At 37.4% G+C, this 15,069-nt stretch overlaps 1 protein-coding gene across 1 annotated transcript in view; it reads left to right on the top strand.

Annotated features, from left to right (window-relative positions):
• The window catches only part of EPHA3 (EPH receptor A3), a 206,558-nt gene that overhangs the window by 142,725 nt on the left and 48,764 nt on the right, over positions 1–15,069 (top strand). Inside the window, 2 exon segments of the mRNA XM_009993327.1 lie at positions 5,916–6,040; positions 13,611–13,773. Coding sequence (XP_009991629.1) covers positions 5,916–6,040; positions 13,611–13,773 — 288 coding nt within the window.

Raw genomic sequence — 15,069 nt, 5'->3', positions numbered from 1 at the left:
GCTGCTTGTTTTCCATTTTCCAGTTCCCTGCCACCTTTCCTTCATGACAACTATGCAATGCCTGCAGCCACTCTGGAGTCCATAACCACTGGCTGGACTCCCCCAGCTTCCAGGTGCATTTGGGTACTTCTGCCATAGCCCAGGCAAGGATCCATTAAAATAACCATGAACAAGTCAGTATTTTATTTTTTTTTGTCCTTTTTCTGGGAGAAACATACATGGCTCCCACACTCTGTGTTGCTTCATCCAAAGTTAGCCTTCAAGTTTTGTTCTGTTTCTTTCCTTCCACATCTTGATGTATGTAAATGCCCAGATCTTGATAACGCTCTCCCAGAAACTGAGATCCTTTTCACCCATTTCCTAATAATTTCATCCTTCTAGGAACCAATCTGGATCTAGTGTGAGGATCCTGTGTGATGGCACGGGGTGGGCACTCTTGCTGTTCCGATGTACAGACTCCCTAATGCTTGGTCTGTGGTGACAGGGAAGGACAGAGGAGGTGCATTGTGTTCTGTCTGACAGTCACCTAATGATTTTGCAGAATAAGATGATGTTTTACATCCCAAGTCATAAAAATATATTGAGTCTACTTCAGCTTCAGGAAGAGGTGCAGGAACATGAACACAGGTACTGTGCTAGTTTAACTATGTGTCCTGCAGATTACAGGGCAAAGGGCTGTGTCTGCGCACACATTGAAGAGGTGGGTAATTGTGTTTGGAAGAGGAGCACATAGAGTTTAGCGGGTTTCCAAAGTGTTGTTAAAGTGTAACGGTCTTCTATAATAAACCCCATAGATGTTAGTCCACAGACTAAATGTTGGAGATGTAGAGGATACAAGGACAAGCACCACAGTTCATACAGACATCATGTTAATTTTATTATATCATGGAGATATCATTATACTGATTTGCAAGTCATTACTGAGGACTCTGTCATTAATTGAATGCTGGCTGGTAGTAAAATGGTTGGATAAACCTTAAGATAGAATGACTGGTTCACAAAAACCCAGATGTTACACTCTCATTGTCTGAGTGAAATGTGGGTAGTGTTATGTAGTGCCAGCCTGTGCCATGTCTGAGCACTTAATGCTTCCACGGGGTTAAGTTATCTCATGCACCCTAATTTTGTGGATGTGACCGGAGCTTCATTTAAACATTGCTGTTTCTCCTTTGACTTGTATGATAGTTTTGTGGTTTGGATATCAGTACTCTAAGACAGAGATTTGGGTTTGGGTCCCAGTGGATCCTGCTCTCAGAGGCTGCAGATTTAATATTCAGATTATGATCTATCTTTACTTCTTCCGTTCCACGTTATCTCCTTGGGACATAGTAGATATTAAAGAAAAGTTATACATTTTATCAGATGACAGTATTGTGATTAGATAAGAAAATACTCAATTTCTAAGGAATTAAAAAGAAAGAAGCCTTTCATTTATTCAACAGTGCAGAAGAAGTTGCAATTTGGGTAATGCAGTCAGTTCTGCTGGCTCAGAAATGTTCTTGATCACCATCTTTCAGAATAGCTTGGAATATTTTACTCTCTGATGCCGATGGCTAGATGTAAGCAAAAGCTGAAAGTGAGCAGACTATGAACATTTTAGAATGAAATCCTTCCCTAAAATTTAATTTGTGATCTAAAGACATAAGCAAGAAACAGAAAGACTCTAAATATTTCAGCAGTTGTACACACATGGCGTCCCAAGGTTAATACTGAGTTCTCTCTGTCGCAGGACAGGGAATTTTCTTCCAGTGTATATACACATCTGTAAGCCAGTCACATACGAAAACAATAACCAAGGAATAAGGAAAAAGTCAATAAGGAGATTTATATACAGCTGCTATTAAACTGGAGGAAAACAAATGATCTGTTGGGGTCAGTTTCGCTGGGAAATCAATTTGAGCAGAGTTTATTGTCGTCTTTGCTAGATCCTTCATGTTATTTGCTTGCACCTTTAATAGTCATGACTGAGAAGGTTTTTACACTTGCAAGTCTAAGCTCCCTGGATCATTGCATTTGTTACCTTTTCAACATCCACATTCCCAGTTGTCACAAATGCTACCTAACAACACTGAACGCTCAACATACATTTCCCCTTGTAACTCTAGGGAGTTTTAAGTGTTGATATTAACTGCTTAAATTAGTCATGCACCAGGTAGACTGTAGTACCTGACAAATAATAACCATCTGATGCATAAAAATGCCTCTATATGCTTAGCTTGTGACTGATGAGACTGAACATGTGCATGGCTACACAAGTCTAAAGTGACAACAAAAAAACCCAACTCTTATTTAGCGAAGTTAAGAGTACTAATACCTTAATCAAAACACCAATAAAAATGTAAATACATAGATGTGTATAAGCCAGAGAATTTCATCCAAAAATCACTGAAAGTGTTAATTCAGCTTGTCTAAAACAGTAATTTTTTCATGTTACCTCATCTTGATCAAACCAAAATATGGTCCTGTGTTCATAGTTGATCCCATGTGTTAGAAGAGGTGTCAGTTCTGGACACAGGCAAAGAAACAATTTAGAATAGAGAGAGAGGTATCAGTTATGTAGGGCAGCAGGCACAACAGAAGAGCCAGGCCACCACTGTCTTGACTTACAGCAGAGCCTGGTGTGGGGAAAGCCCTACTGCACCAGTGACAGGCTGTGCAGGGTGGCAGCCCCTCCAGGCACAGCGCCCTGACTCCTCTCTCTGTCTCCATCCACAGGGCATCTGCAAGGCTGGCTGTCAGGCATGCTCACTTCAAGAGTTATCCCTGTTGCCCCCTTCTCCACTTTTTACTGAAGAAGGGTCCCAGAGCTAAAATAATTTCAGAAGCAGTACAGTTCAGGTTCACCTGTGCTTCAAAGAGCTGCACTGTGTCATGCACCATGTGCATGACAGAGTGCCAGGAGAGGAACTGCTGGAAGAGGTTCTTGTGAGGGTTGTCCTCTCTGAGGCTCTGTTTTGTTAGCAGAAACATAAAGGGGAATCAAAGTCAGCTATTGCTTGTAAAGTCCAATGTGAACACAAAGAGATGATGGGAACAGCAGGGAAACTAGGAAATGTAGACCCTGATATTGAGTCTTTATTTTAAACATCCTGTGTGCTTCAAAATTAAAATACTTGGATGATATACAAGCTAGTTTAACAAGATGAGAAAAAAACAATAAAAATACAAGATTAAAAATTAAAATTTAGTTACAAATAACTGTATTCCCCTCTGAACATAAATAGTGAAGTTTATCCTTTAGAAATAAATAGTTGACCACCAAAATATCTGAAGACACTTTTCCTTTATGCACTGAAATTAATACCTTAAAACTAGGTAACTTTTGTAATCCACCTTGTTAAGATAAAATGGTGATTTAAACAGATTTGGAATACATAATCTCTGTAGCTCGAGATTAAGTAGCTGTTGGAGTGGCCTGGCATGCAGCACTGTGTTGGAGAACTCAGATATGTTCTGTGCATTGTATTAAAGGTGCCTGAAACTTTGCGTTCCTCATAATTATCCATTTCCCCTCCATTTGCCCATGTGGTGGGATGCTGTCTCTCCCAGACTTTCAGTATCTATAATTTCTAAGCAGCCTTGGGAACTCTAGGGATTAGAAAAGGTATATGAATGTTTTATGATGTTATTGATAAGCAGATGCTTTTCTAATAAACTGCTGTGAGATAAGTTACTAGTAGCATCTGCAGATGTGTGTAAATGAGCTCAAAATAATTAATATTGTGTTAGAAGAAAGCTATTCTTAAAACACATCATATTGGAGCATATAAGATTATTTCAGCCTGCTCTGAAATGTATTATAGTACAATTTACCATAATTTATTAGGAGAAAAGCCATTTCTGTTAATCATGTATTAATTATTCATGAAATCTGTATTAATGTTACTTTAATGGGAAATGTTACCAGCTGGGGTACTGGTCTTGGCAATCTATTCACAAACAAAAAAAAAAGATTAATAGCTTGACTTAAAAAGAAGACATAAAAATGACTTATAAGAGTATAAAAGTAGCAAGCATGGGTATATGAGTTAACATAGAGCTGGCTACAGTAAAGCAGTCCAGCTAGATAACCACTTTATAATTTGGCTCTATCACTGTCTTGTGCTTGAGTGGAATTCAAGTGGAATTGCTGAAGCATTTTAGTTACGAACCAGTCCTGTATCCCTTACCCTAATGCTTTTGAGCTCTTCAGCATGCACAGGTCTGGTGAGTCAGAGCAAAATATAGAGACTCTTTCCTCTCCTGCTTAAAAAGACAAACAAACAAAAAATAAAAACAAACAAAGAAACCCCCAAAAAAACACATCAAACAAAAAAAAATAATAATAAATAACACCAAAAAACCCTCCAAAATCTGATTTCAGTAATTTAAGTTCAGGATCAATTACGTCTGTTTAGGGGGTTAAAAAAAAAAAAAAAAAGTATTTTTGCACCTTTTTAGTCTTCTCAGAAAACTGTTTTGACCCATATGATGTGAAAATGCTGTTCAAAGGATGTGTTTCAACCTGGAAGTGTATATATACATATGTGCTTAGGCAGGTGTACATAGCTTTCTAAATGTTCTACACAATTAAAGGAGGATGTCAACATTTAGATTATGGCTTATGACTAGAAGGTATGTTTTAATGGAAGTTTAGGCAAATTCAACCACAGAATGAATTTTGCAAAACTTATTTTAATTAAAAGTTCTCTTTTTTTTTTTTTTTCTGGCTTTTGCAAAATCTCTTGCAGGAATGAAAACGCAAACAGAAAGAGCACTGGGTAATGCATGTAATGCCTGTAAAGTGTAACTAGTTTTATATGAACAGTAAAAACTTCATAGGATTCAGCTGAAATTAAATTGTTTAGATCAGCTAGAGCCTTTATATTAGGATAGTACAATGTTGGACTTATAAACACATTTGTTTTACATGTTAAGATAAAAGGCTGTTTATTGGTAAAAGTTCTTTGTTGTTTTTTGTGTTGTTTTTTTTTTTTTTAATTACAGTTACGACCTTTAATGTGTAATCTGTAAGATATCATCTGATTAATTTTGGCCAAAGCTATGGAAGAGAAGCATTTGGCATGGGAAGACAACCCAAAAGAAACAAACAAAAAAATTTTAAAAATTACATAGCTTTCAATGAGTTCAGGAAATCTGGGCCTGGTCTTGGAAAAACCTTTAGAGCTGGGTGGTCTAAAGCTGAACTGATGTTGTAGAATCATAGGTAATTATGATTTTTTTTTCTGTAACGTTGATAGTACTTCCAAGTTTTGAGTGCTGGGTGATTCTGTGGTGTGCAGTCGTCATGCCTGACTGATTAATACTGAACAGAAATGGGGTTATTTTGCAGTTAAGATTTTATTCCTTCAGATTTCATTTTCAAAGAAATGTGGTAAAGCAGGAGTGTATATGGGAGCAATTTGTATCTGGAGAGCTTACCAAATAATACAATAGAAGAGGCTGTATTCTGCAGCGTGCTGATGGTTACTACTAGCTGTGGATACAAGGAGCTCCTTGTATGTAATACATCCCAGCACCATTTGAACTTGCATATGAAAATGTTATCAGAGTTCTTCAGTGTCTGGTGATGATAATACTTCAGCATTATAACAGATAGGCAGTGCTGTTATTTTGTCCTCTATTTTAGTGTATCAAATGTATTTCATTGCTTACACTGTAGTAGCAGATCAAAACCATCTGCTGTCTTGCCACTGATCCACCAGTCTAACAGAAAATCTCAGTTCATTTTCCTTGAGGCCAGCATGCTTCAAGACGTATACCAGGACTATAATCCAGCTGCTTTATGTTGATACAAGTCCAGATCTATGCTTGTGAGTCTTTTAAATGGAAACAGTACTCTTTGCCAAGGATTGGAAAAAAAATGAAGTCAGTTTGCTTTTCTCTCTCCCCTCTTCCCCTTGTCTCCTTTACAGCTCCTTCCCCCATCACAGTCATAAGGAAAGACAGGACATCCCGGAACAGCGTGTCTCTGTCTTGGCAAGAACCCGAACATCCAAATGGGATCATCTTGGACTACGAGGTCAAATATTATGAAAAGGTGGGAAAAAAGATTGAAGGGGAGGTTTTTGTGCTGGTAATAACTGCCAATGAACTTACTGTGTCTTGCTTATGTTAAGTATTCAGAGGCAGCCCCATTCACTCATTGTCTCTCTCAATGACACCGAGTGTGGAAACTGTTCAATTTTTGGGAAGGAGCACATGACAATAGGAAGTGAAATTATCATGTTATCTACCAAGTTCATCCCCAAATACATCAGAAAAAAATATAGAAAGTAATGCAGACAAGCAGTAATTTTTTTTGTTGATTTTTCCTTGAGCATAGGTTACTTACGCAGATCTGTTATTCTGTCAGTGGTCATGCGTTTCTTTGTCAGCATCCATGTGTTGACCCTTCCCTCTGGCACAAGTATCTTTTACACAAAAATTATTTGGAAAAGAGATGGACAGTTCTTTTAGTAACTGCTGTGTACTATGAAACTTCCCACTTTCCATGAACAATTGTATAAAACTGTAGATAAGTACAATTTTACGTACAATTTTTCATACAATTTGTAAATTCTATATAAATAGCCAGAAAGAAAATCTGCCATTAAATAGGTTCTACTTCACATTGACATTTGCTTGTATTTACAGTGGTTGATTTATGCATCCTCTATAGGTATGTATTTAGGAAAAAAATAAATCTTCATAACAGAATGGAGGCTTTTTTAGTAAAAGTTCCTGTTAGAGTTGAAAAGACCATAGATTGTTGTGAAGATTGTGAAGAGCAATATTATCCAATTTTAGATTGATGAGAGAGACCTTTTGATTAATATATTGCTACTGAAGTTGACAGACTTGGAAAAAAATGTCAGAAATAATGGTATAATTTGGCATTTACTAATTGCTGTTCATATCCAGTAATCAGGCTTATACCTCTTACATACCACATACCAGGGAAGATGTGACGCCAGTATCCACTTAAAAACTTTAAAAAGACTCCGCAGGTATTCAGTTAGTCAAGGTTTTTTGGTGAGCATTTCAACTTTTAAAGACCTTGGTAAAAATCTAAATATATGTAGTAATACTGATAAAAGGGGAAAAAGAAAGCATTATAAACAGTCTCATCTCATAGAGCATTATTATATGGACTTTCACTTTGGATTTTTTCTGTTAATTTCAATGGGTACAGGATCAAGTCTGGTTGCTGGGCCTGAGAAGTAAAAGAGAAACAGTTTATACATCATAATGTCTTTATTTGTACATTCTCAGCAGTGAGAGGATGCAGGAATTATGTAGGCTCTCTTATTTCCAAATTTTTTGAAGAAAAGAAAATAGATACTGCCTTTTAGTAAGGCTTGGAAGAGCTATTTACCTCACAAAGAGCTTATGCCCAAAAGATCCCAGAACATCAGCCTGTTTTGCACAGTCTGGTTATTTCTCTACATGATTATGACATTTCATTTGAGAGCTACCTGGCTGCTTTTGCTGCCATTGGCTGTACCTCTGTTTTCCAAGAGCAGCAGCCCCATCTCAGCTTCCCCTGCAGTGTCCCCCAGTTGAGGCCCTTGCCTGGGTGGCTCCCCATGAGTACTGCAGGGTGCAGGATGTAACACCAGTGTGTCGTGAATCGTGGCATTAGGATGATCTCTTGGGCTTCAGTTGCTCCAAAGGGAGAGAATTTTTCCCCTAGTGAGCATTTAATTTATTTTAATTAAATTACTGAAAAGTTTTATTTGTGTATTTCTTTTTTTTTTTTTTTTTGTGTGTTTTTTTTTTTTTTTTTGCAGTGATTTGATCATTGTTCTGCACTGAAATTGCCTTGCTTTATTAAATAAAATTGTCACCTTCCTGTCCTGTTTTATGCACACACTGAGTCCGCTGCTGCTGTTCCCACCAAGTATCTCCAGTCTTGTAGAACAACTGGTTGTCATAAGGCAGCTTCAGAAGACAACCAGCCTTATGAGGCTGAGCTTGCACATGTGTTTTTTTTCCCTTTGAAGTCTGTGATCAAGAGTTTGTATGCACCAGACAGCTTTCTTAATCTAGAGAGCCAACTGCTTGTCAATAGGAGCCAGAACATTTAGAGCAAAGTTTTTTGTTGTTTTTTTTTTTGTGGTAGAGCTATTTACCTCACAAAGAGCTTATGCCCAAAAGATCCCAGAACATCAGCCTGTTTTGCACAGTCTGGTTATTTCTCTACATGATTATGACATTTCATTTGAGAGCTACCTGGCTGCTTTTGCTGCCATTGGCTGTACCTCTGTTTTCCAAGAGCAGCAGCCCCATCTCAGCTTCCCCTGCAGTGTCCCCCAGTTGAGGCCCTTGCCTGGGTGGCTCCCCATGAGTACTGCAGGGTGCAGGATGTAACACCAGTGTGTCGTGAATCGTGGCATTAGGATGATCTCTTGGGCTTCAGTTGCTCCAAAGGGAGAGAATTTTTCCCCTAGTGAGCATTTAATTTATTTTAATTAAATTACTGAAAAGTTTTATTTGTGTATTTCTTTTTTTTTTTTTTTTTTGCAGTGATTTGATCATTGTTCTGCACTGAAATTGCCTTGCTTTATTAAATAAAATTGTCACCTTCCTGTCCTGTTTTATGCACACACTGAGTCCGCTGCTGCTGTTCCCACCAAGTATCTCCAGTCTTGTAGAACAACTGGTTGTCATAAGGCAGCTTCAGAAGACAACCAGCCTTATGAGGCTGAGCTTGCACATGTGTTTTTTTTCCCTTTGAAGTCTGTGATCAAGAGTTTGTATGCACCAGACAGCTTTCTTAATCTAGAGAGCCAACTGCTTGTCAATAGGAGCCAGAACATTTAGAGCAAAGTTTTTTGTTGTTTTTTTTTTTGTGGTGTTTTTTTTTTTTAATTTAAAAAAACACCTTCTGACACCAGCGTTTTTAATGTGTGTTCTGTTCTGCAGCCCCTAGGGAAGTCAGAGGCCTATTCTTCAGGGTTTATGAAAGGTAACCAAGAAAAGCAAATCTATTGTCAGGAGACTTTAAATCCATTGCCTTTTTTAAGTCTGCAATTTGAAAAAGGTTCAAAACTCCTACTCTGTAGATGTCTCTCAGTGAGGCCAGAGCAGCATGTGCAGGACTGTTGGTCTTAATTTCTTCTCCAAACACCTTTGAAAGATGCTGCTTCTCAGTCTGAGAGTTCTAAGCAGCTCCCCTCCCCCTCTCTTTTAAAAAGAGAGCTTTCTTTTTAAACTTAGCCAATCCATTTGATTTTCTACTTCAGAAATCATCTTGGTTTTGCTCATTAAAAAAACTTGTTGCTGTTACATGGCAAGTGTTAGGAAGTAAACCCTTCCCAATTAGTAAACTGGGTATTTATTCTAAAAAGTCATACCTGATTATTGTTTGAGCCATTTTTTACTTTTCTGCTTGATTTTACTTGCCATACCTTTCGTAAGTTCTTAGAAATTAATAAATAATCCATAAGAGTAAAACAGGTAATCCCAATTCTGTCATGCACCTTCTCGATGCATATGTATGTTTTTTTTACTTTATTCAATCGTTCTTGAATTTCAAAGAATATATGATATTTGTGGGCAACTGTATGTTACTTATATTCAGGATGTTAGAATAGATTTTGAAAAAAATTACAATGTCCTGTTCCTAAATTATTGTATTATGTAGTTTTTCAAATATATTAATTGCATAATATATGTGGAAAATACTTTTTTCTACAAAGATAATTAGTTAACCTACTGAGGGTTTTTTCACCAGTTATTTAACTTGTGTGCCCAAGAAAGAATAGACCTTTATGTGATATTTCTAGAGAAATTAGGAGCTACAGTTTTCGGAAACTGTTTTAACTTTTTGGAATGAACCTGTGGGGTTTTAATGCCTAACGTTACGAACTGATAGTTTTTTGACTCACTGTTTGGAATAGAACTGTATTTTCTGTAGGGTCTGGTTCTGAGACCCCAGTTACAATTTATTCAAAACATTTAAAAGTAGTAAAACCCTCTTTCAGAGGAATACGGTATGGAACTTACAGGCATTTATTTTATGGTACTGCATAATACTTCATGTTAAGTTAAAGGTGCCACATGGCACCCCAGTTTACTCAGTCCATATAATACTGCGCTGGATTCTAAGTGTCTCAGCTGTCCAAGTGCACATATAACAAAAGTCAAGGTTTTTTCTTACACAAGCAGATACTTTGCTTCCTTCTTATCCTTATTCTCATAGTTAATGTTCTCTGCAGAGAGGATCTTGTAGTACAAATATACAAAAATGCCATCTCCTAAATACCACATGAACTATTAATTGCTTCATTTTAAAATGTGGCTTAAAATTATGATAACTAAATCCCACACACTTTATTAAGGTGAAGTCTGATGCAAACAAGTGATATTTAATTACAGTCTCACATTGCTAGAATAAATTTGCCTTTGCCAGCACTGAAATTGTATGCCCAGTAGACTGGTTAAAGCCATCAAATAAATAATGGTATCTAGTTGGTGATCTTTCTGAGGCTGAAAAAGTGAATTATATGTAAATGTAATTAGTTGCTTTCACACTCTTACTATCATTACTTTGATGATAGGTCAGCCACATACACTGCATGAGTTCATATCAATGAACAGTTCACACCTGGCAATAAGGGGAAGCAGTATTTGGACTGTGGATTCCTCCCAAAGATGTGTAGTCTGGCTTTGGCCTCTCAAGTGTACACGGAGCTGATGGAGAAAATGTTCTACCTCATAATATAAACTCTTACTATGCTTATCTAGAAAAGGACATACTGTTCACTCTTACTAGTACTGCCACTGTAGATGTTACGTGTATCCAAAAAATGTGTGTCTTTTGTGAAACATAGTTTAAAGTTATAAAATGTCATTTGCAAAAGACACAAACAGTAGTGGGATTTGCTTCCCAGTAAAGACTGTGTCTGATAAACTATGCAGAAATATTCAGGAAGAATACGCTTTGTGCATCCAAGTTCAAATTTATCATCAGAGTGTTTGATTAAAGTTCTGCTTGGCAAAGGCTGACTCTCCTTTTTGTATATTCCTTCTCCTTATGGCAGCTATAGTGCTGTATCTCTGAAGTTTTTCTTCATCCCCGAGAAAGATAAACTTAGGCTTTTATGTGGTGTTTCACTGATTTGATTACTAGTAACATGAAAAATTACTTACAAAATGTGTGTGTAAAAAGCTTACCATAAACTAAGATACCATGACATCCTCCATACCATTGTTTTAAACGTTTATTTTCCAAGTTCCACAGTGGGTTATTAACAGACAGCACCATGACTATATTTTCCCTTGCACATATGTATCTGCACAAGAAGGAAATGTTTGCGTTTCATAAAAGCAGCCTGAAGGGAGATCAAAATGAATGTCCAGTCATAGCATACACAAAAGATTTTTTGTTTTAAAGGCAAGATTATTATGTCTTTGAAAAGAAAATTGTTGCCTACATTCAGCTGAATGATGAGATAAGGAAAGCCTGCAAATTATAATACTAGGCCTTTGTTAGTTCAAAAATAACTAATTTTATGCAAACCTGTTCACAGAATCCTAGGGGTTGGAAGGGACCTCAAAAGATCACCCAGTCCAACTGCCCTGCCAGAGCAGGGTCACCCAGAGCACGTCACACAGGAACGTGTCCAGGCAGGTTTTGAATGTCTCCAGTGAAGGAGACTCCCCAGCCTCTCTGGGCAGCCTGTTCCAGTGCTCTGTCACTCTCACAGGAAAGAAGTTCTTCGTGATATTCAGCTCCTTAGAATGTCTTTATGTAATTATTCTCCCCTGTAGTTATAACAGAAAAGTTTTTCAGAGAGGTATCAGGAAACTATGAAGAGGTCTAATGCTGATTTCGTTTTTATTTTTAGTGTGCAAAGAAAATGGGCCATGGTAAACATTTTTATAGTCAGGTACAGCTTACCATATCTGAGGTTTTGATTCTGGATGGTAGCTTTTACGTATAGGCTTAGTTGCTTTTTCTTTTTGCCTTTTTTTTTTTTTTTTTTAAAAAAAAAAAGCTTTAAAAATAAATAAATAATTAGATAAATTCCTTCACTGTGATTACTCATGAGCTTAATGGTGGATATTATGTAGAGATACTGGCAATTTTTCTAATTATGCTGTAAATGTTTCTGTTTCTCTCTGTATCAAAGACTGCCAAGACCAGGGTAGCTAAGCTTCAGTAGCACCAAACTGAACCATTTCTGATGTCCACCTACTAACTTAGAATAAATCTAACTGTCTTACACTAGACAGCATTTCAGAAGGAACACACTAAAGCAGCTCTAGTCACTTGAACTTTTCATGTGAAGGTGAGATGGCTTTGACAATGACTGAGTTGAGTATTTTCCAACCTCTATGCTTGTGCATTGGCACTCTAGTGTTGTCAAAGTTAAAATGTCAGTACGTTTCAGGCTAATACAAGGCTATAAAACATAGTGGGAAGTGGATGAGATTGTGTGCATCCAACAGACATTAATTTAACTCATTTGCAGCTTTCAACCAGGCAAAACTCAATGGCTTTAGTGTATTTCAGAGTGCTCAAAGTAAAAGGGCAGCATATGAAATCCCCGCCACCTCCAGAATGAAAAAGTTCATGGTTGGGAACCTAAACAACTGAGATTCTCACAGTTTCCCACATGTGTGGCTGGTGTCCAAGATTTTTTCTGAGACAGTTCCAGCCGCCATTTTTAGGAAGCCAAAAATGCTCTTTTGGTACATGATGGCTTTAGTAAAATAAGCAATACCTCAGGCTCCAACTGCATGCTTAAATTTTTAGACTGCGCTTGCAGTGCGACTGAGACATACTTTTGTCAGAATAAGCTTTTCACACACTGTTAAGTGTATCCAAACTAACTACATTAGAAAATGGTCCATTTCATATTTTATATTAAAAGTCATTATGTCAGAAATATATGACTATTAAGCAGAGTGGATGTGAGCATATCATCTGGAGGCACACCTTGCTTTTTAGCAAAAATCAATAAGGAGAAAACATGTGCTTTCTTTCTGGTGACTAAAGCCCAAGATTAATTGGGGAGCAGGTTTGATGTGGTTTTGCCCAAATGAGGATAAAAGCATTAAGCTCACAGTTTTTAGACCATAATAGAAAACCAGTTGTATTTGCTTGTTTGTAAGGCTGAGGTAAGGAGCTTGAGTGGAGTTTCTCTTTTGACTGTTATAAAGGTAAACACAGTCATGTAAAATATGAGGCAATAAAACCTGCATCCTGCAATAGCTCTGCAGGGCCCTAAAATGTCTAAGTGGGCCTGTTACAACTTCCAGTTCAGTGCAGCAGGAAAATCTGTTTTATGGTTTTTAAATAACATTATAATCTTCATTTTCTTGTATTACAGGCAGGGGCCAAAATGATGCAAAGCCATTTAATAAAATGTCACATACTCAGCATGTTTACCATTTGATTTGCAGCACAAGGCCATAGAAGCTAATGATTTAGATTTCTTGCTAATCAAAAGACTTTTAGGTGATTGAAAATGAATGGCTGCATAAGCATTTGTCAGACTATAAATGTTCAAAAAACATGCTGGTGCTCTTCAGGTGATGTGTAGTAATTTTTTACCAACTAGCTCTTTTTTCTGTTGTTTAGGGTGTGGTTTTAATCTGATAATTTCTCTTCCCAAAAGCAGGAACAAGAGACAAGCTATACTATTCTGAGAGCCAGAGGCACCAATGTTACAATCAGTGGCCTCAAACCTGATACGACTTATGTCTTCCAAATCCGAGCACGAACTGCAGCTGGATATGGGTCAAACAGCCGCAAGTTTGAATTTGAAACCAGTCCGGATTGTATGTATTTGTTCAAATGGTTTAAACTGACACCCTGCTCAGTTATGACTGATTTGAATGGCTGTTTTCCCTCCCTTTCTAGTTTAGTAAATGTGACATGTAACTATTTATGATGTGTCTTTCTGGGTAGAGTTACTATATAACTTTATGTTTTATCATTAAACTTGAAACATGCTGTAAAAATTACGCCGTGAATAACACAGGAGGTATTTTCTTACATTCCCTACCCCACCTCTGCCTTGTACCACAATTGATGCCTGCCGAGAGAGAAAGTTTGATAGAAAACTAGATTCAAAGACTTGTGCTATTCCAGATTTGTGGCCTGAACCCTATCGACTGTAAACCTCTGCTCGAAGAGAATTAATACTGTATTTGTCCTTTGATCCTGTGGGTCAGTGTGTAATTTTCCACATTGCTGTGAAGTGCAGCTGATGTCTTCTGCACAGCCTTGTGACGAAGCCAATATGCACAGGCCAGGAGGTTTATTCGGTTGAGTAGGTGGTCAGGGAGCTGGGCAATTTGGCTCCCTTCTTTCTTCTCTCTGTCACTATGTTTCTGGTTCTTCTCAGAGAAGTTAGTTACTGATCTGGAATTCCTTTTTCATTTCTCTACATAATAACATTACTTAACCAATGTCCTTACTCTTAATAGAGCTCACGGTCTTAAATGTTACTTTCTCATCGTTTGGTACTATATGGTAAATCAGAACTTCTTTTTGCTAGGAGCTGAAAGTGGCTTTAATGCATCAAAAAGTCAGCCTTTGCTTAGGTATCCAGTTACCCATGTAGAGTGATGATGTATAATCAAAGACTGTTTGCTTTTTAGAAGGTCAGACTTTTGCAGAAGACTTGTATCTGCTGCTCAGTGTTGAAACAGATTTAAGGACTATAATTCTGTTGCAGTCTTCTAAGGCTTATTTATGTACTCTAAATAAGGCTTGGGAACCATGGTGGAAGAGCTCTGCTAATGGCAATAAAGTTTTAACCAAGAAGTGTAGCATAAGCCAAATAGGATTGCTCTTCTCATCCATGTATTTTTTGAGTTATATTCTGAATTTCATCCCCACTTTGTCCTCCCCCACCTCAGCTCTTATTCTGAAAAGGAAGCTATCTTCCTTTTGAAAAGGAATGGTGGTATCACTGCTTTGGCATACTGGATGAAACTGCATCTCAAGATGGGATAGACATGTGCAGCAAGGAGAAAAAAAATCAGTTGCAGTGATAACAAATTTAATCATTTGGAAGTTAATGACTTTTCTCTGCAGAGTAGTAATAATAATAATAATAATAATAATAA

This window comes from Chaetura pelagica, unplaced genomic scaffold (assembly GCF_000747805.2).
Source record: "Chaetura pelagica isolate M959 unplaced genomic scaffold, ChaPel_1.0 scaffold101, whole genome shotgun sequence".
NCBI lineage: Eukaryota > Metazoa > Chordata > Aves > Apodiformes > Apodidae > Chaetura > Chaetura pelagica.
Note: the sequence above shows the minus strand (reverse complement) of the source record. Positions and strands in the feature narration are given on the sequence as shown.